General features: G+C 39.6%; 1 protein-coding gene across 2 annotated transcripts; it reads left to right on the plus strand.

Moving 5' to 3' along the window:
- On the plus strand, positions 1–26,176 carry RNF20 (ring finger protein 20). 2 transcript variants are annotated; one of them, XM_047768070.1, is made up of 20 exons: positions 3–154; positions 1,248–1,402; positions 6,897–7,064; positions 7,185–7,332; positions 7,484–7,666; positions 11,077–11,195; positions 13,601–13,747; positions 13,935–14,012; positions 14,210–14,329; positions 15,938–16,117; positions 17,057–17,192; positions 17,514–17,635; positions 17,755–18,125; positions 19,529–19,646; positions 20,247–20,396; positions 22,399–22,611; positions 23,172–23,297; positions 23,465–23,605; positions 24,741–24,842; positions 25,095–26,176. In XM_047768070.1, the coding sequence occupies exons 2-20, from the start codon at positions 1,274–1,276 to the stop codon at positions 25,269–25,271; spliced, it is 2,928 nt and encodes a 975-aa protein (XP_047624026.1). In that variant the 5' UTR covers positions 3–154; positions 1,248–1,273; the 3' UTR covers positions 25,272–26,176. The 2 variants fall into 2 exon arrangements, with proteins under 2 accessions (XP_047624027.1, XP_047624026.1); XM_047768071.1 differs by lacking the exon at positions 25,095–26,176 and having other exon boundaries at positions 1–154; positions 24,659–24,790.
- Positions 26,177–27,899: the final 1,723 nt, after the last annotated feature.

Genomic DNA, 27,899 nt, shown 5'->3' on the forward strand with positions numbered 1-27,899 from the left:
CCCGGCTGTGTTTTAAGGTCCACCTGGCCGGGTTGAAGCGACTTCCTTTTCTCTTTCCCTTTTTCCTCTCCCTGACTCCTCCTCCCGGAAACTTCGCTGGACCTTAGCTTGTGGGTCAGGGGTGAGAGGTTGCGGGGGTGCTACGCGGACCTCGGTGAGTAACTGCCCAGAGTTCTGTTCCCAGGCGGCGCAGGTTGGAAGAACTCAGGTTAGATCTCGGCCAAGGACGGGACCAGACTGTGCGGGCACCAGGAATCTCCACCTCCTCCCGCTCCAGAGTCTCTCTCTGGGGCCTGCGGTTGGCCTCGCCGGGGGCTGGGATCCTAGGCCCCTCTCGAGTCGGATTGAGGTCCTTGTCCTGCCCCTCTCTCTCCAGGCGAGGCCCCATCCAGGTGGCTGCCTTCTCCTGGAGCTTGAATTGGAAGCAGAGTTGTGTGTAGTCACGGTGCGGGTGGGGCTTCCTCTTAAAGTAGCAAAGTGCTTTAGCATCCATTCTGCCTCCTTTGAGCTGCAAACCTTGGGAGGCAGGTAGAGCAGACAGAATAAATTGTTCGTGTGCATATGGGGAACTCATACTTTCAGGGCTGCACGGCTCCGTAAGAGTTAGAACTGGGATTCGCCCCCAGGCCCGGTTTCCCTAGGGTTGCACAAATTCATGGGGAGAGCGTTTGGAAATAGAGAAGAAACTGCAGATATAACAGAGCTATCCTTTCTGAGTGCATACTTCATGTTAGGCGTTATGCTAAGTTCTTTCTATACTTACTCATTCCTTATAAGGAGTATGGAAAGCATATACCTGTTGTTATTTCTGATTTAGGAAATTGAGGCTCAAAAGTGATAAATGACTTGTCCAGTATTAATAATTAATTACACATCTCCCAGGTATCTTTCAGTGCTCTGCTTCTCCCAACACTATATAATTAACTTCTTTTCTAATAAAACTGTACTTTTTGGATTTTGGTTTGGGAAATGAGAGTCCTGGAATTTTTCTTGGTCTCTGCACCCTTTGCCCATTGTTTCATTTCCAGCAGCATCTTATTTAGAAATTTGTAGTTATGTAAACTACATCTGTGACTTTTACTCCACAACTTTCTCTTTCCAAGAGAAACTTGAGGATCATGTTGCTGAGTGTGGAATTAATGGATCTAGGTTAAATGATTGGCTGGAAAAATTGGTAGTTTTTACATTATATGTGGACTGTCTTTAGTTGCTCACCTTGTGTATCTTACTTAAATTTCTGTCCTCAGGAAAACAGCTATCATCTTGTGCCAAGATGTCAGGAATTGGAAATAAAAGGGCAGCTGGAGAGCCTGGCACATCTGTGCCTCCGGAGAAGAAGACAGCTGTTGAAGATTCAGGGACTACAGTGGAAACAATTAAGCTCGGGGGTGTCTCTTCAACGGTAAGTGGAAATATTTCTATGAGGGTGTGCTTTTCTTCTGTCAGTTGCAACCTGAATTGATTTATGGAAGCCTTCTGGAGTAACAGGAATTGGTTTGAAAAGAAAAGGGTAATAAAAGTATAAAAGCCAAAAGTAGATGAAATGTTGTGTTGCTCTGTTCTGAGAAAGAAATAAATGGACTTTTGGTCTTTACTCTTAAAAGTATGTTTATATTCTTTGAAGAGTCTGGTACCTGAAATAGCATTGTTTATAGGTATTTAGCAATTGAAAGCTATGCATTGATTTTTCATTCACTGAAAACTTAGATGTCAGGCACTAAGAGGCAGTGTAGCAAAATCACCGAATGTGTGCCTCTTGTTTCTTTGTGAAATGTAATTACAGTACCTAACTCATTGGGTTTTTGAGAGGATGAAATGAAAGAATTCCTATTAAAGGTTAAAACAATACCTTTAACATGATAAGTACTCAATATATGTGAGCTATTAGTAATTTTTATTGGCCTGATAGTGTGACTGTAATGGTGAATAAAATAGATTTTGTCTGTTCTCTTCTGGAGTTGACGATTTTATTAGACTGTTATACACCAAATGCTTGTAGTAAATGTTTTATGTCCATTGGACATCAGAAGCTCACTCTAACAGTGATCTATATCTAGATCAGTAGTCTGTATTTTGGAACTCAACCATGGGAATATAGTGTAAAAATGCTTGACATTTTTATAGCTTACAAAGCCGCATCTACTTTTTAAAATTGGGGGTGAGGATCAGTGAGAATAATAGGAACATTCACAGTAAATTGTTGATGAAGTGTCATTTCTGAGGTTGTCTGGATTTCAGTGGTCTCCTGTTGCCAGGAGGTGATTTCGTCTTGGTACTATCTCCTATCATACATCACAAGGACATATATCCATTCAGTAAATGTAAATATTTGCATAGCATCTGTTATTTGCCGGACATTGTACTTTTCACTAAGGACAGCCCCTCGACTTCAGCTTATAGGTAGACATTGACAAGGGAACAGACTGTCAAGATGGATTGGGAAATGTGTCTTCATAGATGTAACCACATGTTCTAAGGGAAGCACAGAACACACATCCCAGTTTGCACTTTATCCAGAAGGCAGTGAGGAACCATTGGAAGGTTTTAAGCAGGGGAGTAGTGTGCTCTGACTTAGGTTTGGAGAGCAGATTGTAGGAGAGCAAGAGTTAGAAGCAGGAGTTCAGTTAGCAAAATTATTCTCTCATTCCTTCTCCCTCTATTCCCTCCTGTTCTCCCTCTCTAAGGGTGGGGTGCTGGGACATGTATCCACTGATAACTGCCCTACTTGGTTGAAGGTTGTTGAAAGCAATAACTCTTCCTTTGCACTTTGAGGTTGCTGTAGTGAACCACCTAAGATTGTGGAGCAAAAAAATTTTAGACTGCAAAGTGTGCTTGAAGTAGAAATACTGTTAATGTGACTGGAGCTGTCCACCAGAGGTGTGCTGAAGTCTGGAAAGTTGACAGATCATGGCATAGGGTGCAAAAGTGTCTGCTACCAGAGGTTGTTGCAGTGATCTTAATGAGAGATCATGGTGGCTTGGACCACTGTGGAGGTAGAGGTAGTGTTGACAAGATTTGCTCATGGACTGGGTGAAGTATATGAGAGAAAGGCGGCAAGATAACCCCCGGATTTTGAAATTATGGCATTTTCACTAACTGAGCTAGGGAGGGGTATGAGAGCATTATGGCAATTTCCACTAACTGAGCTAGGGAGGAGTATGAGAGGAACAGATTTTGAGGAGCTGTGGATGATGAGTCATGAGTTTGCTATTGGACATGTAAGTTTGAGATATTAGACCTGTGAGTGGGTAGGTATTTGGATATAGTGATCTGCAGTCCAGAGAGAGGCCTGGGCTAAAGTTGGACATGGAGGAATTTTTTTTCTTTTTCTTTTTTGGCTGTGCCATGTCAAATGACATTCCCGGCCAGGGATCAGATCCCTGAGTGGCAGCTGCAGACCTATGTGGCAACTATAGCAATGCCAGATCCTTTAACCCACTGTGCTGGGTGGGGAATTGAACCTGCATTCTGGCACTGCAGATACACCAGTGATCCTTTTGCACCACAGTGTGAACTTTGGGAATCATTTTTTTTTTTTTTTTTAAAGATGATATTTAAATCCATGAGACTAGAGGCTCTCCCATAAGAAATGAGTATAGGTAAAGAAGTATGAGAACAGGGCCCTGGATCACTGCAATGCTTCATGTCAGGAGATGAGAAGAGACTGACCAAGGAGGGGCCATTTAAGGTAGAAGGAGAACAGGACAGAGTGGAACCCCAGAAGCCAAAAGAAGAACGTGTTTCAAGAAGAAGTTGATCAGGTGCTGTTGATGGGTTGAGTAAGGGAATGACTGAGACTTTAGATTTAACAATTGAAAGTTCACTGGAGACTTGACACAAACTATGTTGGTGGTGATGGCAGCCTAATTGTAGTGAGCAAAAGAGAATATGAGAGGAGGGGAATTAGGGAAAAGAGGGTAGAGATCTTGCTTTGGAGAAGTATTGGTGTAATGTGGGCCTTAGCCCAAGGGAAGTGTGGGTAGAGGGAAGATTTTTTTTTTAATTTGTTTTTTAAAGTAGAGGTATTACAGCATTTTTAAGTATTGATGAAGTGATTTGTTAGAAAGGATATACTTGATGATGTAGCAGAAAAAGAAGACAGTTACTGGTGTGATGTCCTTGAATAAGAGGGAGAACACACTATAATGCACAAGTGAGGGGATGGGTCTTAACTGGGAGAGGGACAGTTTATCAACAGAAAGGAAGGCAGGGGATGTGGATTCACATCTAAGTAGGTCCGTAGTTGGAGTTGTGGGAGATAGTTGTGGACATGCTCTTCTGGTTGCTTCTGTTTCTTTCAGTGAAATCAGAAGCAAGACTCATCTGAATGAGGATGGGGGAGAAAGTTTTGGAGGTGTGAAGAGACACGAGAAGGTATGCAGCAGTCATCTTGAGGAGAGAATGGACCAGAGAGATGGAGTAGGGTTGCTGGCAGCACTGAGAATCTACTTGAATCTGTGGTCCTGAGTTTAAAGTGAGGCCAGTCAGCATGGTGCTTTATTTTTTCTAGTCACATTCAGCTGGATGGATGTAGGTGGAGATTTGGATGTTACTAGGATTGCGGTTTTTACCAGGCAAATATCATGGAGGAAGGAAGGAGAAGGTTATAAAACAGCATGATTATAAGACTGGTCATGGAATTTAAGTCTGATAAAGAAGGGAGTGAGGAAATGAGAGGAGTGAAGGACAGAGGTGTTGGATGAAGGTGTAGGACCCAATGAATTGTAGATCCTGGAGGAGTTAAAGTTTTGTTGGCGTCAGGAAGCTGGAGAGAGCTAGGGAAACATGGTAATTTTGGAGAATGAGGTGTTTGAAATTGAGTTTATAGAACATCTGGGTACAGTTAGGACTAAGAATAACTGTGGGTATTTGGTGACTGAGGGAAGTAGAGGACAAGATTGTTGGAGGAGAGAAGGTCGAGGTCCAGGATGATCTGAGATACAGGAAAGATTGTATGGGAACTGAAATCAGTAAGAAGTTTGACATTAGTAGTATTGGAGAAAGTGATAATAAGCTAAGTGCTGAAACTTCAGTAACTGTGGGGAACTGCCCTGGACAATAATAGGTGAGTGCAGCAAGGCAGGGTCACAGGTGGTACAGACCAGTGGCATGAGCTGCAAAGCTAGGAGGTTTTAGGGAGCAAAGTAGATAATGACTTAGAAATGGATAAGTCAGTGGATAACAGGAGGAGCTCTCACCTGCCTCTTATGCCCAGGGCTTCGAAGGGTATGGGAGAGACATAGACACCACTGGAGGAGCCTGCAGGGAAAGTGTTTTCATCCAGGTTTCAGGAGGCACTTCAAGAAGGGGAAAGTGATGTTCAGAAAAGAGGTTAAAGATACAGTTTATTGGTAGTATTCATCAACTGTTACAGTTGGGAAACCGTTGTCTGCTTTGGTGTATCAAGAATGCTTAACCAAATGGAAGAGAGAAAATAAAAATGAAATAAGAAATTGGTGCTCTAATGAACAGTTCTTCCTTTAAAATATTCATAATTTCTAGGTAAAGTAAAAACATAATCCCTTGGACCTGCTGTTTCTTTGTCTAAGTTACTCCCTCCCTAACCACCTCCCCAACCTCCCTCTCATTCCTCCACCAGCTTCTCCTAAGAGAGGTTAAAGATAAGGAGAGGGATACATAATTATATCTGGAGTGATGTTTTTGCAGAAACAGCAGAGAATAGGATCCTGAATACAAGTTGAGGATCTAAGAATGTAGGCATAGGTTGATAAGTTGTGACTGGATCTAGGAGATGAACAAGGAAGAACTTCCATATGATGAATTTTATTTTCTCTTTAAAATAGGAAGCAGAGTCATCTGCTTAGTGCAAGGTGAAAAGAGACAGGGTTCAGTAGTTTGATTTTGCCTTGATGTAAAATAGGAGCTAGCCCTCTTGTTAAAGAGAGAAACATTTATGGACAAATTCTGTTCAGGTTAAAATTCATTTTATAGAGGCCCCAGTCTTCCTGGTTTAATGATCTTATCTACAAGTCTCAGCATATTGGGTATAGGAATGGAATAGTAAAATATGTGGGTTAATTCAGATTGGGGTTTGTTCATAGTGGTAGAATAAAAAGATTAAAGGCAGGGAATTTGAGGAGCTGGATAGGCAGTAGTTTGAAGAAATGTACTGTATAGTATAGTCAGGTACAGAAGACAGTAGAGACAGAGAAGAAAGAAAGTGCAAAACTGGGATATAGATGAAGACTGGTATATTGGGACAAGGGCATGAGATGTCTGGAAAGATGGTTTTATTCAGGGCATGGGAAGTTGGAATTTAAGATTTTAGATGTGTATGGCATAGTTCCAGATACTGACAAATAGGACAAAAGGCTAAGATGTGGCTTATGAAATACCTAGCAAAAGCACAGCAAAGGAAATAATCATTGGAGTTGAGGAATTCAAAATACTGACAGTGTAGATGCTAGAGGTTTAGGTGGTTTGTCTACATGTGTACGTGTCCACGTGTATGTTGAAGTCACCAGATGTATTGACAGGGACTGGGATAGAGAAGGACCTGGTTATCAAAGTCCTGAGTGAATGAAGGGGCAGCACTTAGGTGATAGATGACTGTTGATTGGTGTAGATGGTGATCTAGCTGGATGATGGAGCCTCACAGTAGCAGTGTTTTGTGGGTGTACATGTGACTAGAAGAGTGAGCCGGATGAGGTCAAGATTCTAGTATATTTTTGTGTCGTTCTTTCCTCCCAACTTCATGGACCTTTATCACTTCTGCTCTTACTTCTTATCCAATTATTTGCTGTTTGTTTTTTTTTTTTTAATAAATAGCTTTATTCATAGGAAATAACTAATGCACACATTAATCCTTGTTTAGTTAAATAGCTGATTTGTGTAATTTCTTTATGGAAATTAATAAGATTGGTTTCCTGGGGCAGGAGGAGTTAGACATTCGAACACTGCAAACCAAAAATCGCAAACTGGCAGAAATGCTGGATCAACGGCAGGCCATTGAAGATGAACTCCGTGAGCACATTGAAAAACTGGAGCGAAGACAGGCCACCGATGATGCCTCACTGTTGATTGTCAACCGGTATTGGAGTCAGGTAGGTGGCTTGTTTATTTACTCAGGTTTTTATCCAAGCGACTTTAGTTCCCCTTAGCACTGTCTTATTTCCAAAGTTATGTCTTTCTTTATTTTTATAACTATACCTCTTCTCCTCCAGTTTGATGAAAATATCCGTATCATCCTGAAACGTTATGATCTGGAGCAAGGTTTGGGAGACCTACTCACAGAAAGAAAAGCTCTTGTCGTGCCCGAGCCAGAACCAGACTCCGATAGCAATCAGGAACGGAAGGATGAGCGAGAGAGAGGTAAGTGTTTGTGGCGGATTCACCACTGCCTACTTTGTGGGTGTTTGAAATAGAGCTTTGCTTTGAGGCTCTCCATTTGAGGGGAAAAAAAGATTTTGGTATTTCCAGTTTTATAATTTTAGGGGCTTCTTTTTTCCCCCTGTGTCCTCAGGGGAAGGGCAAGAGCCAGCTTTCTCTTTCCTTGCTACTTTGGCCAGCAGTTCCAGTGAAGAGATGGAGTCTCAGCTGCAGGAGCGTGTGGAATCCTCCCGCCGAGCTGTATCCCAGATTGTGACTGTCTATGATAAACTTCAGGAAAAAGTAGAGCTCTTATCACGGAAGCTCAACAGTGGAGGTGAGGTAGAACCCAGGAACCTGGGGGCAGAGGGACAGGAATGAAAAATCACCTTTGCTATCTTGTGGTTTTCAAACTTACATAATCATTTTTTTTTGTCTTTTTTTTGCCATTTCTTGGGCCGCTCCCGAGGCATATGGAGGTTCCCAGGCTAGGGGTCTAATCGGAACTGTAACTGCCAGCCTCCACCAGAGCCACAGCAACTCAGGATCCGAGCAGCGTCTGCAACCCACACCACAGCTCACGGCAACGCCGGATCGTTAACCCACTGAGCAAGGGCAGGACCGAACCCACAACCTCATGGTTCCTAGTCAGATTCGTTAACCACTGCGCCACAATGGGAACTCCTACATAATCATTTTTAAATTAAATTTCGTGGAATCCTGATCTCCAACATTGCCAGTAATGTCATTACTGTGGCACTTTAGTATTTTACAAGTGCTTCACATTTTAAACCAGAGGATAGTCCTATAAGCTGGGAAAAGACTATCAGATTCTTTCTGATGCACGATACATTTGACACTTCCGTAAGCAATGGAATTAATTTTATTATTTAAGAAATATGTAGTATTGGCCATTGATTTTTTAACTACTGTAATTGTATTTTTAAAATTTCTTCCATATATAGATGTATTTTCGGGTCATGCTCACGGCACATGGAAGTTCCTTTGCCACAACAGCAACTCAAGCCCTTGCAGTGACAATGCCAGATCCTTAACCTTCTGCGCCACAAGGGAACACCTTTTCTTTGCTTATTAGAAACTGAATTTTGACTTCAAAGAGTCAATTTTAATATAGTTTTGGTTTTTTTTCCATTTAATATTTTCAAAAAGAGTTGGCTTAAATTTTAGTATTGTCAGATCTCAGTGTTTAAAAATCTCAGTGTTGGAAAAGTTCTTATTTGAAATGAAACTCTTATTTGATATAATTATGTTTCTATTTAGTATTGATGCAGAAACTTATATTTGTATAGCATAGTCAGGTATTTGTGTAGCAAAGTTGCATCTTCTTAAATGCCCTTTTAAATAATAATAATGGTCTAGTTGTAACATCTCAATTTCTCTGATTATCATTAAGATGTTTAACCTTTATTTTCTGAAAGAACTATGTTGACTGTAATGGAGCTTGAACCATTGGATGGGCAAATAAAATTTTTCTTACTCTGTAATTTTGTTTTTAAAGGTACTTGGGCTAAATTATCAATAGAATCAAAAGAAGAGGCATGTTAAGGACTTATGAAAACCTTGTGGGCAAAGGTTTCTTTTGCTTTTCAATTTGTGTGTGTGTATTTCTGTGTTTTATTATTTGTATAACAGACTTATTTTAAGGTAGATAAATCAGAAATCACATAAAGTAGACTTACAAAAGTCCTCCCTTCTCACTTTCCAAAGACAGCGACTGTAAACAATATTGTTTGTATCCTCCCAGGCTTTTGTGTACATATGTTATATCTACTTGTGCGTTCCCAGCTAAGCTCTGTTTCTTGGTGCCATGCCTTGCCTCTCTCATTGTTTTTCTTTTGTCTTGCACTGTTTCTGGTATGGGCACTTACATAATGGAGAATGAATGGTTATAAATCTTCTCTGTCACCTAATGTAAAGTGATCTGTAACTTCCTTCTTCCCTTGGTTCTACTTGAATAGTTAAAAGGTACTTTTAAACACCAGTAATATGCCAAACAGATATACCATATGGATATTATACCAGATAATATGCCATATGCAGAGGCTCTGTCATTGTTAAATTTGATTTTATAAATGAATATCAGGTTTAAGAATTGTTGTGTTTAAAAAGGAACTAACAGTTCTTTAAAATTATTCTTTTTGATGGTATGCATTTTAACGTAGGGTTTAAATTAACAAATACATTAGCTACAGGAGTTCCCTTCATGGCTCAATGGTTAATGAACCTGACTAGGATCCATGAGCATGTGGATTCGATCCCTGGCCTTGCTCAGTGGATTAAGGATCCGATGTTACCTTGAGCTGTGGTGTAGGTTGCAGATGTGGCTTGGATTTCATGTTGCTGTGGCTGTGGCTGGCAGCTATAGCTCTGATTCCATCTCTAACCCAGGAACTTCATATTGCTGTGGGTATGGCTCTAAAAAAAAAAAAAAAATTACAAACAGCTAATCTATTATTTACAACATAAAAGGCAGTTACCATTGATAAGCTCAACTTTCTAAAAGATAAAGATGTCTATGGTATGCATTGCAGTATCAACTATAACTTAGTGGTTTATTTTTTTCCTTGTGTTTATTTGGTTCTTGATTCAAAAGAATTGCATTTAATAGCTAGTTTATTAATTCACTAAGAATTTGTTGAGCTTTTATTGTATTCTAGGTTTTTTTCTCAATAGCTTAAGCCATTAAGAGGACTAAAATTAACCCTAGTTCTTACCTTGGGTTATGAATTCATGAATTAAAATCACTTTGAGAGTTTTCAGGGGATACTCTTTTTTGGCCCTGCCTATATGTGTTCTTATTTAGTAGGATAGGAAAGGTCCTAGGGGAGTAACTAATTTTAAAGTTTCCACAAGTGATTCTGATGAGCAGTCTTGGTTGAAAACCATGAAAACTACCACATGACCAACGTGTATTGTGTTTCTAAAGAGTGATGACAAATTTACTTCTTGATAACTGCCTCTAACGGGCAGCAAGCATATATCCTGAGAGAACCTGTTTTCATTTACCAACATTTGGATTTCAGCTATAGTATTTGTGACTTTAAATATACTAATTTGGTATGGTAAATTCTATAGATTTACTACTTTGTGAATGGTAGTGTGCGTTTTGGTTTTGGAGCCTTGGGAGTGCCTCTGGCATAGTATTCTAGATTATGATAAGTATTTCTACGCTCTTGTCTTTATTCTTCATGATTTTATAGGTGCTTATTTGAACAAGGAAATTGCAGCCCCTGCCCCATCCTTCTCTCTCAGTAGAGAGATATTCATGTTAGTGTTAGTGAATAATAGGAATTTGTGGTAGACTTAGAAAATGGAATTTTATTTCTGTTAAGCTGACACTGATTAGAGATACCTCTGTCTTGTCCACATTTCTAAAATGCAGTTTTTGGGTGATTGTGCCTTATCTGAATCAAGTTATAAAACCTCTCCATTTCTTTTCTCAAGGCATTTTGATTTTATAGAAAGGTATGGATGTTAGGTGACCTTGCCTCAGTGTCTACCTCTACAGAAGCACAAGCTTGGCTCATTTCCTTAAGCAGGTCCTCTAACTAAGAACCAAGTCCTCTAAGGTACCTAATATGTCAAGTGAAGATAATAAAAGTCAGCCTACCTCTTGCAAATTTCGGGATAATAAAGTGAGGTAGCATGTCATTGCTTTGTTGGGTAACATAGTGGTAAAATTTGACATTATAGATGCTAAGCTAAAGTATAGTCCTTCTTCTTCAGATAATCTGATAGTGGAGGAAGCAGTACAAGAGCTGAATTCCTTCCTCGCACAAGAGAACATGAGGCTTCAGGAATTGACAGACCTCCTTCAGGAGAAGCATCGCACCATGTCTCAGGAGGTACTTGACTAGATAGGAGGATGGCGGTTTCCACTGGTCTGTGGGGACATTGATTTGAATACTGAATGCTTTGAAGCTCGTCTTACTGTAGAAATCCAGTTTTTATATTAAGAACATACAGGGCAGGTTAAAGCAGCCAGCTCTGAGAAATCGAAAGGCAAGGAAAGGTTAAAGGAAGGAAATAACTGAATACTTTTCCTTGACTCTGCCTCTGTTTAAACAGACATTTTAGGATCTTAGTCTTTAGGAAGAAATACGATCATGGAGTTTCGTAAAACAACACAGAAAATCCCCAAATAATAAAGTACTCCAGATATAAAAAACCATGTACAGTGTTACTGAACAGTGCATTGGTAGAAACTCATCTGAGAATAGAGCAGTAGGAACTACTGCATTTGTAATGACCTATGAACATGAGGAATGTGGGTTTTCAGTCCAGACCTGGACACAAATAGCACCATGATGAAACCTTGTCAAGATTTGGGTTGTTACTTATTTATGTAAAATGATTGAGACAAAGTGATGTTAAGCCTTATAGGACTCTGCTGAAATTTGACCCATTTTGTGCCCCCCAACTCTTTGTGCTTGTTATTAAGTTAATAGTTACATCTACTTAGTGCCTAGCACTTAAGCACTTTATGAATTTTATCTCTAATGGTCAAATAATGCTCATCTTACTGCCAAGGAAACAGATGCAAAGAAATTGGTAACTGGTCAGGACACAGCCAAGAAAGAGATTGAACTGTGCTTTGAATGTAGGTTCACTTAACTTCAAAGCCCACGCTCTTTATTATGCCCTATTTCCTAAACTTAAGTGCCAAGGTACATGCTGGGCTGGTTGCATGGGAATCATCTGGGAAATTTATTTTTTTTTATTTTTTATTTTTTTGTCTTTTTGCTATTTCTTTGGGCCGCTCCCGCGGCATATGGAGGTTCCCAGGCTAGGGGTCGAATTGGAGCTGTAGCCACTGGCCTATGCCAGAGCCACAACAACGTGGGATCCGAGCCGCGTCTGCAACCTACACCACAGCTCACGGCAACGCCGGATCGTTAACCCACTGAGCAAGGGCAGGGACGGAACCTGCAATCTCATGGTTCCTAGTCGGATTCCTTAACCACTGGGCCACGACGGGAACTCCCTGGGAAATTTATTAATACAAGTAAATTCTCATCAGCCTTCAAAGGGATTAGAGTATAGTGGTGCTTATAAATAAATTGGAGTGTAGTAAAAAAAAAATAGGATAAATTTCTGTCATGTTTTAAGAAATAAACTGGGTGTCACCAAGATAAAAAAGTCTTCCTTTACCAGCCTTTTCCCAGATCTCTCTTGGTTAGCATCACTAAGATGGAGAGACACATTGCTTTGCTCAGCTGAGTTGATGTCCAAGATGACTGTTATGGCTGCCTGTTGCTGCCACCTGTCAGCTACGAGCTCACCTTAGTTGTCCACTGAAGTGCCTACACATCCTGTTTCCAACATGGCAGTTTCACGGTAGTTGGACTTTTTACATGGCTGCTGGTTTCTTCCAGGGAATGAGTGTTTTAAGAACACTAAACGGCCTTTCAGACATAGACTAGAAGTTATGTAGCTTCGTTTCTACTGGTCACTAAAGTTGACCCAGATGCAAGAGGTGGGGACAGTGACACCATTTTGATGAGAGGGCTGTCAAAGAATTTGGGGACCATATTTTAAAACTAACACAAGGAATATGTATAGATTAGTGTGAATATGTAACAGTTTTGTAATTAAAGTATTAAATATCATTAGCTGTATATGGCTCCTAAATAAGCAGAGAACAACATAGGTTTTTGTATCTTTATAACATCTGATTCTAGATTGCCCCTGGCTCAGCTTGAAAAAGAATGGAAGTTTCCCTTTCATTCTCTTTGGATTAATATGTGTGGGAATGTGGGAAGGGGAGGTTGGGGGTAAAGATAGTTGCCATGTGTGAGAGAGAGAGAGATACATACACATATGTATGTGTGCATATATATTTATATGTGTTTGAATTTTTATCTTCTAAAATATTTGGTAAAATCAAAGATAGTATCTTTTGTCTCTTAAAAAATAACATTTTCTGATGGGTTTGTGGTCTATCTAGGGAAATGGCGCTTCTTAGAGGGTGAAAAATTATTGAATCTTAAATCTTCTTTTCTTTGTTTGAGTTATCATATAGACTTCTGCAGTTTTCATGATTGTGACTGATCCAATACCGTTAAAAGAACCTGTGATTTCAAGTTTATACTCATGTTAGGAAGAGGATAAAGTTTCTTTTACCTAAATTTTATCTATAATGATGCATGAACAAAAGTTAATCTTGTGGCATTTAGGATATAAGGTATTCCTTTTCTGACTTAGTCTTTTTTTTTCTATATTTTTTTGAACACCTCTCTTTGGGATGTAGTTCTCCAAGTTGCAGAGTAAGGTGGAGGCAGCGGAGTCAAGAGTGTCTGTCCTAGAGTCCATGATTGATGACCTGCAATGGGATATTGACAAAATTCGTAAGAGGGAACAGAGACTCAACCGACACTTAGCAGAAGTCCTAGAGCGGGCAAGTGCTGTCTTATTCACAGTTTGGAAACTAGAATCATTTTCAGGCCTCTGCTCAGAGGGGATGGACTGGAGGATATCCCCCAAGTAGTAGTATTTGGGGACAAAACAGACTTCTTTGAAATTACTTTGGTTGTTGGACTAAAATTTTAGGGTCTCTCACTAAACAATCTATGTCTTCTCCGTAGGTGAATTCGAAAGGTTATAAAGTATATGGTGCAGGCAGCAGTCTCTATGGTGGCACAATCACTATCAATGCCCGGAAGGTAAAATCTTGGCTCTCTCAGGATGTGTTCTTTGGCCTGGTGTCAGGGTTCTGCTAGGTACTTAGGATTGTGTTCGCAAGAGGCAAGGTGGGGTTTTGCTAGAAGAATGGATCAGTAGAGATGGAGGCTTGGGAGAGGGGATGATTTATTCATTCATTTTCTTTATTCCTATTTTGCTATTTCCTCCTTTTCTCCAGTTTGAGGAGATGAATGCAGAGCTTGAGGAGAACAAAGAGTTGGCTCAGAACCGTCACTGTGAACTGGAGAAACTTCGGCAAGACTTTGAAGAAGTCACTGCCCAAAATGAAAAGCTGAAGGTAGGAGGCAAAGCTCTGAGGGGCAGTAAAACGAAACTTTTTGCTGATTAGCTCACACACATGTTGTGAACCATTATAACTTATGAGGGGAAAAAAAATGTAAGATTTTGTTGCTTTATCTATTTATTTAGTTGTGTATTTACTTAATATTTGTACCCTGCCATGAAAAGGATTTAAAGCTACCTGCAGAGATACACTGACTGAATCAAAGTGCTCTAACTTAGGAGTTATTGAGAAAAGTGAGGAGTAGGGTAAACTAGGCTGAGGATCCAAAATGTGCTGCATCCTGCGCTGCAGGTCAACGGGAGATCCTGAAAGAGGGATGGCGCAGCATATAAAACGTGAAAAGTGGGGGACCAGGAGGCACTCTGTTTCTCTGAACAAAGGCCCCTAGGCTTTAGCCCATAGGGCTTTTATTAGGGAAAGTGACCTATTGAGGTTAGTGAGCAAAAGCAGGCATAGGGAGTGTCGAAGCTATCTCTTAGTGAGATTTAGGGAGACTACTACCAATAAAAGTTAAAGGTGTATACATCTGGGATATAGTGCAGTTGCCTAAAGACCAACATAGTTAATGTATAAGCCCCTTATTTTATTTTGACAGGAGACCCTGCACTTTAGAACTCCATGTCGGCAAACATGCTTATCTGGCTTTCGCCATCACAAGCATTCCTTGGTTTATCATGCTTTTGCACTACCAAGTTTGCTTTCTGCAGAGTTCAGCAGTTCAGTGGTCTCCAATAAAAATGTATTTTAGAAACAGGGCTTGTATACCATAAATACAAGAAGCACATTCATACAGTAGGTAGGCCACTCCCATGTCAGTAATTGCCAAATGTAGGCCACAGAAATTGGCTTTGCAGTTTCTGCCAAAATAGAGAAAGAAACATGATCAGTGATCTTGTTGGTTTTCAGACCTGCCTATTAGAATTTTCTTTCCTTGGTTCTTGATTCTTGATTAGGGGGGTGGGGAGAAAATGGATTCTGAAGTCTTCCCATCCCTCTTTCAGTCAAAACCACCTGTCTTATATACTTTAATTTGTTTTTGGGTGTGTGTGTATGTGTGGGTGTGTATAAAAGATGTTTGAACCGAAAAAACAAAAAACAAAACCAAAATAACCTGAGTTGAATCAGTAAAGTGTTTGGGTAAACAGTTGCTTAGGAGAAACTTAAGTATTTTTGATGCCATATCAAAAATATTTTTCTTTGTGACTATCAATAAAGATAACAAGTTAGTGACTGGGGTCCTCAACTATGTTCTTAAACTGTATACTGAGGAATTTCATACTGCTCTTCCTTGTCCCTAGATCTCACAGATTTTATAGGGCTCATCTAGTGTCCTTGGATTTAGGTTAATACATGATATTAAACACATATCATTTAAAACAATTCTTGAAGGGAAGAATACAGGTACTAGGTACCACCTCTTGGAGGTCTAATTTAGTTTGAGATAGATTTTACAAAACTAAAGGCATAGGTAGATATATTTTGTAAAGCTTGTCTCAATTGCACAAGATGTCCATGAGCTTAAGATGTTATTTCCTTGCTGGCATCCAGGACACAGATACTGGATTCTGCTTCTGATTTTTCTTTTCTTTGGGCTCTCCTAAGGTGGAATTGCGAAGCGCAGTGGAGGAAGTGGTCAAGGAGACACCGGAATATCGCTGCATGCAGTCACAGTTCTCTGTCCTATACAATGAGAGCCTGCAGTTGAAAGCACACTTGGATGAGGCTCGGACCCTGCTTCATGGCACCAGGGGGACCCACCAGCGCCAAGTTGAGCTCATTGAGGTAATGGCCAAGTTTTGGTTTCTGTATATAAACTTTCTCCCTCATAAATTTTAGAATTTTATACCCTCATGCTCAGTTAATCTTTTATTCATTCAGCAAACATTTATAGCGTGGCTGTAGTTCTTTACTCTGCTACATGGTGGGCATCCTGCCGTCAAGGATAATACAATCTGGTGGGGAGAATAGTATCCTGTAGAATGCAGTGTGGTACAATGGAGTGCATCCAGAAGGTGCAGTGATAAAGGAGACAGAGTATCTGATATGACTATGAATTCCACCTGTGAAAAGTGAAGTATAAATCTTAAGGATAAATACAAGTTTACTGGTAGATAAAAATAGGAGAAGGTGTTCCCAGCAGTGACAATAGCAGATATAGAATAGTTTAGTATGGCTGGAATCTTATGTGCATGGAGGAGAATAGTGTATAGAAGCTGCATCACTGCTTACAGTCCATTAGATAGTATATGTAAATAGTTTTTTTAAGGCAGAAACTTTCAATCATGTGTTCACTTCTATATTTTCCATAGCCTCTAAGGTTATGTTTATAGTAGCTGGTCTTTTACTGTGTCTGCCAAATGAATTGAATTTAATATATCTTACTTTATTATTTATATACTGTTTTATTCTTTAGTTTTCCAACTAAATTGTAATATTCCTAGTGTTAGGGACCATTTCCTATATTTCTTCAGTCTTCTGCCAGCATTCAAACCAGTGTTTTGTAGCTGTCTGGTGCTGTTAAGTTTTGATTGAATTGAGACTTTTTAGAGTAATCGCTCTTTTCTTGAAATTTTCTTTCTTTTTTTTTTTTAGATCCTTATAGATAAAATTTAGGAAGTGTCATCATAGAATATGATACATAAATAGAATATGTTGGACAGAATAGAGTATGATGACATTTCCACATTAAGAATTGTTGATTGGCTCCTTCTCTGTATGCAGCGGGATGAAGTTAGTCTTCATAAGAAGCTGAGGACTGAAGTGATCCAGCTCGAAGATACACTGGCCCAGGTCCGCAAGGAGTATGAAATGCTGAGGATAGAATTTGAGCAGACCCTTGCTGCCAATGAACAAGCAGGTACAAGTAGTGTAGCTCCACCTACAGTTTGTCTGCTGCACATGCCTTCCTTGAAAGACACAGTGTGGTCACCGTTAGTACTAACTGGAGTGGAGAGAATCCTAAAAAACCTTAAATCAAATCTTATTCATTTTGGTTTACAGCCTGGGTGTTTGTTTTTCACCTCAGATTGGCCAGTTTTGTTTTCATCTTCTGGGAAGGAATCTTCTTTTTGGTAATTGTCCCTGTTTCTCAGAGGTCTCTCATATGCTTTACACTTTGTTTCCTTGTGCCTTTGCCCTTGTCACAGCTCTTCATAACTTTACCATTGCTGTATTTAAGGCCCCATAAACCGGGAGATGCGTCACCTCATCAGTAGCCTCCAGAATCACAATCACCAGCTGAAAGGGGAGGTTCTGAGGTATAAGCGGAAACTGAGAGAAGCCCAGTCTGACCTGAACAAGGTAACCAGGAGGAGTGGAATAAGTATTATCTGTTGTTAAGATTGCAAAGCTGTTTTAGAGTGAGAAAAGCAGTGTGGTTGTCATAAGTGTGTGTAATGCTTTCCTTCCCGCCCTCCTAGACTCGACTACGCAGTGGCAGTGCCCTCTTGCAGTCTCAGTCCAGTACTGAGGACCCCAAAGAAGAGCCTGCAGAGCTAAAACAAGATCCTGAGGACTTACCCACCCAGTCCGCTACCTCGAAGACATCTCAGGAGGAAGTCAATGAAATTAAGTCCAAAAGGGATGAGGAAGAGCGAGAACGAGAAAGGAGGGAGAAAGAGAGAGAACGGGAAAGAGAGCGGGAGAAGGAAAAGGAGAGAGAACGTGAGAAGCAGAAACTAAAAGAGTCAGAAAAAGAAAGAGATTCTGCTAAGGATAAAGAGAAAGGGAAACATGATGATGGAAGGAAAAAGGAAGCAGAAATTATCAAACAATTGAAGATTGAACTCAAGTAAGAGCAATGTTTAGAGTAACTGTTTCTGACTCAAAAGCTAAGGTTAGGATTTCATGCATCAACTGATTGGAATGATGACATAGCTTATTTAAAGTGTAACTAAATGTACAATTAATGTGGTCTTGATTCTTCATCAAATGTACAGCTACAATGGCCTGCATGGCTATCATGTGGTCTGGTTCACTGATCAGGTCTCAGTAAACCCTCTTGCTGTAGCCTTATTCTTTATGAATCCAGATGAAAGGGAGGAGTGTCATGATTAAAGTAACACTCATGAGCATTTTTGGAAATTAACTACTGCTGTTTACTAGATTTGGGCAGATTGTTGGCATTAATTGTAATTTAAATTATAGTAGATAGAATTGTATCACTATAACTTGAACAGTGTTGATTTCATTGCCTGTTAAGTAGTTTGCATATATGTCAGATCATTTTAAGAGATTTCTAGGAGGTTTACTCCCATAGGCATTCAAACAGTAAGACAGGCCTTTAAGTCAATGAAACACTGCCATAATTTGACATCTTTCCCCTTCTCTTCCTGCACAACCAGTAACTTTTCTGATAGAACAGGTTACTTTTTGCTCCCCACTGGTCATGGTTGAGCCTTTATTGGGATTTTGTATGGATTTGAGGGACCACTGTGCTAAAAATATTTGAACTTCTTTAGCATATAAAAGAATAGTTATGAGGCTTGAAAATTTAGTAAGTTTTAGTCTGTATCTAATGGTTAATCAATCACTCAACTATCAAATCAAGGATTAGCAGTTTATTTTTATTTTTTTGTCTGCACCTGCGGCATCTGGAAGTTCCCAGACCAGGTCTTAATCCATACTGCAGCTGCTGGCCTCTGCCACAGCTGTGGCAATGCCAGACCCCACTGTGCTGGGCAGGGGAATGAACCCGTGTTTCCGTAAAGATGATGTCGGATCCTTAACCTGCTGTACCACAGTGGGAACTCCTAGTTCATTTTAAACTGATTTTTTTCCCTTTTTAAATCTCTTCCTCTTCATCTCTTTAAGGTAAAATTGCCCCCCAAAGTGTAGTAGCAGTCATCTAAGTGATTTAAAATACATTCCTGAACCTGATCCCAGACCTAGAGCCTCAGTTTCTAGGAGTGGGGCCCCAGAACCTTGCTTATTTAAGAAGTACCACAAGTATTTTATAACTTTATATTGGAGAACTTGATCTGAAGGGAGAAATGATTATACAACTTACTTTCCTATACTTTTTGAGTATATCCAGAAGTCTCATGATAATCTGTGCAAGTTTTGTCTTTTAGATGTGTGATATAAAGTGTAAAGTAGAACTGTGGTAAAATATTTTGCACAATTCAAAATTCCCTTGCTCTGATGCCCTTTGTTTTCTCATTACACCATTCCCCTCTACCACCCTCATCATAGGAAGGCACAGGAGAGCCAAAAGGAGATGAAACTATTGCTAGATATGTACCGCTCTGCCCCAAAGGAACAGAGAGACAAAGTTCAGCTAATGGCAGCTGAGAAGAAGTCTAAGGCAGAGGTAATCTAGTCTGCCACTACCTATCATTCTGGTCAAAATCTTCATTTGTGGGATTTTCCTTCACACTTCTGAAGGCTGTAGTTTCTTTATTTTTAAAGTTAGTGTTTAAAATTCAACCTTTTCTTCCCTTTCAAAGACCATCTAAAATAGAGATTTCCAGGTTTTCCACTAGGTGGTAAGGTATATCCGAATTATGGGGTAAAGGAGTAGTCTTTTCAAACTTTTTGTTCCCCCATTTGCCATATAAATCATTATCATGATGATTTTCTTTTTCTGACTATGTTTGGGAAGAACGTTGTATTCTTTTAAAATTTAGAGGCCTAGAAAAAAAGCGTGAGACCTACCATTCCAAGAAAAGGTACATGTGCACTCCTCAAAAATGCTGCCTATGGAAGAAGCGTGTGATGTTGAAATGGAGTGATGTTAGAAGATCAAGGGTTGTGATGTGGTGTGCTAGCATATCATTTATCTCCTTTCATAATTCCATAAAGGTTTCTTTGGTGTTATGGGCCCTCCATCTGTGCACAGTATTAATTAATTTTTGAAATTGTATTACAGCTTTTTTGGTTTTCTTTTTGTATGATTTCTTTGCTCCTATAGTTGGAAGATTTGAGGCAAAGACTTAAGGATCTGGAGGATAAGGAGAAAAAAGAGAATAAGAAAATGGCCGATGAGGATGCCTTGAGGAAGATCCGAGCAGTAGAGGAGCAGATAGAGTACCTGCAGAAGAAGCTGGCCATGGCCAAGCAGGTGGGGATACTTTCTTTTTCAGTAGATGTTCCTTGACAGGTAAGTTATTGACAGTGAAATTTGCCTTATTATCCAAATCTTTTTTTTTTCTTTCAGAGTTGGGGGTAATATTTTTTTCTCCTTTTCATTTGTTTTTGCATTGAATTCTCTCATCCTTCAGTTATTTTGTTTTATATTTGTGAGGAAGGAAATTTATTTTTATTTTCAAATGGATAACCAGTGATTGAAATACTGTCTATTAAGAGAGCTTTCTGGAATCAGAGGATATAATGAATATAATAGTTTATAAAAAGATATAAAATCTTTTATGCATTATGATTATAAATATTTGGAACTAAGATAAACGTGTCCCCCAAATAAATAACCAGTATGTTAACTGTGGTGGTTTCTGGATCATAGAACTATACGGACTTGTCCCCTTCTCATAAGGAACATGTATTTCTTCATTTTTAAGTCCCACTGAATTTTTTTTTTTTTGTCTTTTTGCCATTTCTTGGGCCGCTCCCGAGGCATATGGAGGTTCCCAGGCTAGGGGTCCAATCGGAGCTGTAGCCACCAGCCTACACCAGAGCCACAGCAACGTGGGATCTGAGCCGCGTCTGCAACCTACACCACAGCTCACGGCAACGCCGGATCGTTAACCCACTGAGCAAGGGCAGGGACCGAACCCGCAACCTCATGGTTCCTAGTCGGATTCGTTAACCACTGCGCCAGGACGGGAACTCCCCCACTGAATTTTTTAACATTTGATAATAAAGATACAAAAAAAAATGTATGGAAAAACCATGTATGTTCACTGTTTTAATGGTAAATTGATCATTAAATATTTTGAAAAGAGGAACTTTATTAGAACCTATATACATTTCTTTTGTAAAAAGTGGAGCTTTGAATACAGATCAGTTAATGAGCATCAGACCAAAAATCAAAGCCAGTGACTTCAGATAATAGAGCTTCTTCTGATTTGAGGGCTAACCTAGTGATAAAACTAGGCTTTTTAAAACTAAGTCTCTCCTCACTATGTTAATTTATTTCTTAATGAATAGTGGGAAACTTTAGTTTCCTATGCACATTTCTTTGGAATTAGAAGGTTCTATTAAAATGAATGTTCCATTCTTGGTGGGAATGTAATTGGTGCAGCCATCATGGAGAATAGTATGGAAGTTCCTCAAAAAACTAAAAATAGAGTTGCCATATGATCTAGCAATCCCACTCCTTGCATATATCTGAACAAAAGTGTAATTCGAAAAGATGCATGTGCCCCTGTGTTCATAGCAGCACTGTTTACAATAACCAAGACGTAGAAGCAACCTAAATGTTCATCAACAGAGGAATGGATAAAGATGGGGTGCATATATATAACAATGGAATTTACTCAGCCATACTAAAGTATGAAGTAATGCTGTTTGCAGCTGTGTGGATGGACCTAGGGATTATACTAAGTGAAGTGAGTCAGAAAGAGGAAAACAAATACCATATGATACCACTTATCTGTGGAATCTAAAGTGTGACACTGGAGTTCCTGTCGTGTCACAGCAGAAACGAATCAGACTAGGAACCATGAGGTTGCGGGTTCGACCCCTGGCTTCACTCAGTGGGTTAAGGATCCAGTGTTGCTGTGAGCTGTGGTGTAGGTTGTAGATGCTGCTCAGATCTTATGTTGCTATAGCTGTGGCGTAGGCTGGCAGCTGTAGGCCCAATTCGACCCCCTAGCCTGGGAACCTCCATATGCTATGGGTTTGGCCCTAAAAAGCAAAATAAAATAAATAAGTATGACACTGATGAATTTATCTATGAAACAGAAACAGGCTCACTGATGTAGCGAACAGACTTGTGGTTGCAAGGGGGAGGATTAGAGTAGGAATTTGGGACTAGCAGATGCAAACTATTAAATATAGACTGGATAAACAACAATGTCCTATGGTATAGCACAAGGAACTATATTCAGTATACTATAATAAACCATATTGGGAAAGAAAAAAAAATAACATGATTCTTATTTTAGGAGGAAGAAGCTCTCCTCTCTGAGATGGATGTCACAGGCCAGGCCTTTGAAGACATGCAGGAGCAAAATATCCGTTTGATGCAGCAGTTGAGGGAGAAAGATGATGCAAACTTCAAGCTCATGTCAGAACGTATCAAATCCAATCAGATCCATAAACTGCTAAAAGAAGAGAAGGAAGAGCTGGCAGACCAGGTGTTGACTCTCAAGACTCAGGTGACTAGAATGAATAAAGCTTTCCAAAATTCTGTTGAAGAGGGCACTTTCTACGTGAAGATAAATGTAAAAGAATGATTATTATGGCATTTTTTGTAAAAAGGAAAAACCCTGAAGCCCTAAAAACTAAACTTACATGATTAGGGAACTGATAAATAAAATACATATCCCTACAGTGCAGTACAATACATCTGTTTAAATAATTACGGATCTGCTAATATGGAAAATGTGTAAAATATATCATTGAGGGATTTGTTTGTTTAGCTTTTCTATGTTAAAAATGTGTGTGTCTTTGTGTGCATGTGCTGTAGTGTGTTAAAAATTTCTAGGTGGCTGCATGAGAAACTGTAAGAGTGATTTCCTGATTACTTTTGAATGTTGGAATGAGAGAATTATCACAGTCTTGCAAGTAAGTTGAAGGATTCATGGGTAAGATCAGTAATAGTTTGAGATTTCTAACAGATTTTTAGGCCTGTGGATTAACAGAACTGTCAGTGTTTTTGTTTTTTGGTTTTTTTTTCCTTCCTGTTTGTGTTAAGATGTGATTTTATTTTTCTAAGGTTGATGCCCAGTTACAGGTGGTAAGAAAACTGGAAGAGAAGGAGCACTTGTTACAAAGCAACATTGGCACAGGGGAGAAGGAGCTGGGTCTTAGGACCCAAGCCTTAGAGATGAATAAACGTAAGGTATGATCGATTACTCTGTAGTCTAAAGCGACTGTTCATCTTTGGACAAACAAATAAGTATAACAGTGATGCAATTATAGGTTCACTTTATTCCCTGGGCTTGGGTTAACCTGTTGTCATATTGGAAATAAGTGGTGATAAGGAATGTAATCATACATCCCTCATAGGCAATGGAGGCAGCCCAGCTTGCAGATGACCTCAAAGCACAGTTGGAGTTGGCTCAGAAGAAGCTACATGATTTTCAGGATGAGATTGTGGAAAACAGTGTCACCAAAGAAAAAGATATGTTCAATTTCAAACGAGCCCAGGTCAATTGTTTTTTCTTTACTTTTTACCTGTTAGGTGGTTTCTGAACTGTGAAGTGACCTATGTTATGAAAGAGTGATCTTTTGTATGTCATTTCTTACTTAATTATAAGTTCCTTGAATGAAGATAAGGAGGCTCTTTGATGAAAATATTCCCCAAATCCTGTCATGGTGCGTGCTACCTAATGGACAGGAAATAAATATTTACTTGAATGGGTTAGTGAAATTGTAAAGAAGTAGCAGCATAAAGACATGAATTTTTCTTTTTTTTTGCATGCTACCTGTTTCTCACAATGCCTTTCTATCCTTGTCTATAAATCTGTGAATTTTAATCCAGTCTATCCTCAGCTTAAAACTATCTTAAACTAAAGTAGTCTGTCAAGTTTTCATCTTTTTTTTTTCTGTACCTGTGGTATATGGAATTTCTCATGCCGGGGATTGAATCAGCCACAGCTGATTCAATATATGCCACAGCTGTGGTGATATATTCTTAACCCACTGTGTTGGGCTGGGGATTGAACCCTTGCTGCCACTGAGTCAATGCCAGGTCCTTAAACCACTGTGCCACAGTGGGAACTCTTCTTTTTTAAAAATTTCATCCTTTTAGGAGTTCCCGTTGTTGCTCAGCAAAACAAATCTGACTAGGAACCATAAGGTTGCAGGTTACATCCCTGGCCTCGTTCAGTGGGTTAAGGATCTAGTGTTGCCATGAGCTGTGGTATAGGTTGCAGATGCCGCTCAGATCTGGTGTTGCTGTGGCTCTGGTATAAGCTGGCGGCTGCAGCTCCTATTTGACCCCTAGCCTGGGAATCTTCATATGTCGTGGGTGCGGCCCTAAAAAGCAAATAAATAAATAAATAAAAATTTAATCCCTTTAAACTCTTAGATTGTATTTTCACAGAACTGATTGACAGTAGTTAGATGCAGCTGAGTTTGATGGTTTGATTACAACTGCTTGTCTGAAACAAAAGAAAATAGCTTGTCATTTGCAATTCTCTACATTCCTATAAGATAATTAGACTTGAAAGGACTGAAAGTGCTTTCTTTCTACAACAGAAAGTTTAAGTTGGAGCAATGAATTTTTCCCCAAGATGGCAGGTCTGGGGAAGTGTGTAATGGGTATGCTGTCCCACCACAGGAGGACATCTCTAGACTGCGAAGGAAGCTGGAGACCACAAAGAAGCCAGACAACGTACCCAAATGTGATGAGATTCTGATGGAGGAGATAAAGGATTACAAGGTTAGAAAAACTGCTTCAGTAATTTGTCTCTGTTCTTTGTTTAGGCCCACAGTGGCCCACTAACAGATTAGGAGAGTAAGTACTGAACTTTTTTACATGAAGGTAACTTTCATGAGAAATGGTTTATTCTGGGGGTGGGGTGGGGATGGTGCTATTAGTGCTTAGTGGATTTTCTTGCTCTTTGCTTATATATAAGAGCCTTTTGGGTCATAAATCATTATGGTTGGTCTGACTGATTTTTTTTTTCCCCAGGCACGTCTGACCTGTCCCTGTTGCAACATGCGTAAAAAGGATGCTGTACTTACCAAGTGTTTTCATGTTTTCTGCTTTGAGTGTGTAAAGACCCGCTATGACACCCGCCAGCGCAAATGTCCCAAGTGCAATGCTGCTTTTGGTGCCAATGATTTCCATCGCATCTACATTGGTTGATCCAAGGCCAGAGAAGAAGACGAGCTGGCTAGACAGGCACTTAGTCATTAACCACCAAACCTCTACCTCTTCTCTCCTTGACTGTCACCTGCAAGGCAGTTTGTCTGTCGACTCCCTTTCCTTTGTAGACAGGTTGTCCTGTCTAATAGCTAGATGACTTCAGGGGAAAGAACTGGTAATGCAAGTCTTGGGTTTTAGAATGAATTACAAACAACTTTTTTTTGTCTCCTCTACCAGCTTTGTGTATTTCCTGCTTTTAGACTTTTTAGTATCTTCTTCAGGCCCACTGTATAATCTTGGATTGTTCATTCCTCCTGAGGAAGTCAAATTGGTATTTGTGACACAGAGAAAGGAACACATGGAGACACATGGCTATTTGTGGGTGATCTTTTAGAAATAAGCTGTCTACGAGCATAAATAGTACTTGATTTGGGCAGTAAACTTTTTGTACACTTGGGTTATAAAATGGTATCATTGTGCTGCTGTTTCCTGGATGGTTTGAAGCCTTAATGAAATTTATGTCCAGGATGATTCAGTCCATTTCTTATTGACTAGCTAAGTAATTTGTTAAGGTCAGCTGGCTTCCTTGTTATTTAAGTTTTAAATGTTCTGCTCACTGATATCTTTAAATTTTGTGAGGCCAGAATAATTTCAAATACTATATCCCCTTTTAGCTTATAATGAACTTACAATTGGAGAGGATGGCATGCAGGACTGAGATGGTAAAAAGATCTTCTGGGTGCTCGGGGAACTTGTTCCAGGGAGGCCTTGGTGAGCTATATGAATTGCTATCATCTGCCTGTCCACAGGGGTTGTTGTGGCTCTTGTTTTCCAGAAGATTCTCTGTGATGTTTCTATTGGACTTTATACTCCACAAGCTTCAATTAAAGCAGGACTCAGTTTGCTTTTGTGTTCATGTTATCCTTTGAGATTTTTGTATTTGTCATTATTAGTTGATTTTATACCTGCTGTTTTTGAATTGAATTCTCTTGAACAGAAAAAAATCAACTTAGATTAAGAGGCTAGCAGTATTTATTTCTCTGATTAATTGAAATGCTTTTATGCCGGTTTTATTGAATCTGTTCTGGGGAGAAACCATGCCTAAAAGATGACAATTTTTTTGACTATGTAGTTCTTTTTCATAGTTCACCAGGGGGATAAGAGATTGTGATTTGTTTTCCAAGGGGTATCAGACTGCTGGGTACTTTAGTTTTGAGAGTTATTGAATTACAAGTTTTACGGCAAACTTGAATGACAAATTTTATGGTAACCAGCAAGCCAGACGACTTCCATATCTGTGCTAAAGAGTTGTATGAACTGGATCCCTTCTTGATCACCGCCTTTCTTAGAAGATGGGTAAGTAAGGGCAAATTCCATGTCCTTTGGTGGTCACTGTCTCTAATCAGCACGACTTGCCACGAGTTCCAGAGTCATGTGGTATGGGTTAAGAAACGAGTCAAATTAGGGAATCTTACAGTGTCATCAAAGAAATCACAGGTCTCTTGATCCCCCCACCCCTCTACCCAACACACATACACATCCATGAGGGGGGTCCAGCCCTGCTCCTAGGTATATAGTGCATCTGCATTCATTAATAGGCACCTTTTCCTTGCTCTTCTCTTATAGGAGAAGCATGGGCTTAAGTTTGTAGATTGGAGCACAAATAAACTGCTTGGGCAGTGGTGGTTTAGGTTTATTAACTGTTTATGATGCTTGACTAAGAAAGCCAGCATCTCAGCACTAAGGGATAAGGGAGCCTGAAAAAAAACCACTGTCCCATGGGAAGCTGGATTTGGGGGAGGGGAGTTCCTTTAGCTAGAAAGATCCCCTAGTTCCAATTAGTTTGAGGCCCACGCAACACAGGAGGAGTTCTTAAAGTCATTTTTAGATAACGACCACAACCAGTGGTGATTTGGAACATTCTGGCTTCTTATTACAGAAGAGGCTAATGAATGGGCTTCAGGAATACCCACAAATAGTATACTAAATTTTGCTGTGTTGTGAGTACATTATTCATAGCTTTTCTTTAGATCTGCAAAAGATCCTTAAAGGATCAAAATTTCTTAAAGGAAGTTTGAATTTTAACAAATACTAAGAAAGTTAATCACTGCTCTTGATCGATATTTTCAAAAAGAGATTTTCTTGAAAGTAATGCCTATCAATGCCAGTTTTAAAGATGATTGTGGAATTACTAGAGTTCCCCCCCCCCTTCTGTTTTTTAAAACATTTCCGGTGTTGTAGAAATGGTTTCTTACTCTTTTTTCTTTAGTTGTTACCTTGGAAATTGTCTCAGCAATCTGGACCAAGATCAGGGTTGATGTACCCTAAGGTGTATGCCTTAACTGCATGGCTTGGCTCTTACCTTTTTAATTGCTGCTCTAGAGATCTTTTTCAAATATGTTCAGCTGTTTCTGTTGGCAGTTGCATTCTTACATGAATTTCTACTGGGATTTCTTGTTTTTTTCTTATTCTCTGTCCAGATCCACAGGCATCTTTGTTTTTTCAAGGGTAGAAGTTGTGTCCACATAATCCTGTGGATGTGCCACTTGAGTGGTATGGAATGGCTTTAAATTTTGGTCCCTAAGGTTTTTCCCTGAGAACTGTTAATTCACTGATTAAACCCAAATA

This window comes from Phacochoerus africanus, chromosome 2 (genome assembly GCF_016906955.1).
Source record: "Phacochoerus africanus isolate WHEZ1 chromosome 2, ROS_Pafr_v1, whole genome shotgun sequence".
In the NCBI taxonomy this organism is placed as follows: domain Eukaryota; kingdom Metazoa; phylum Chordata; class Mammalia; order Artiodactyla; family Suidae; genus Phacochoerus; species Phacochoerus africanus.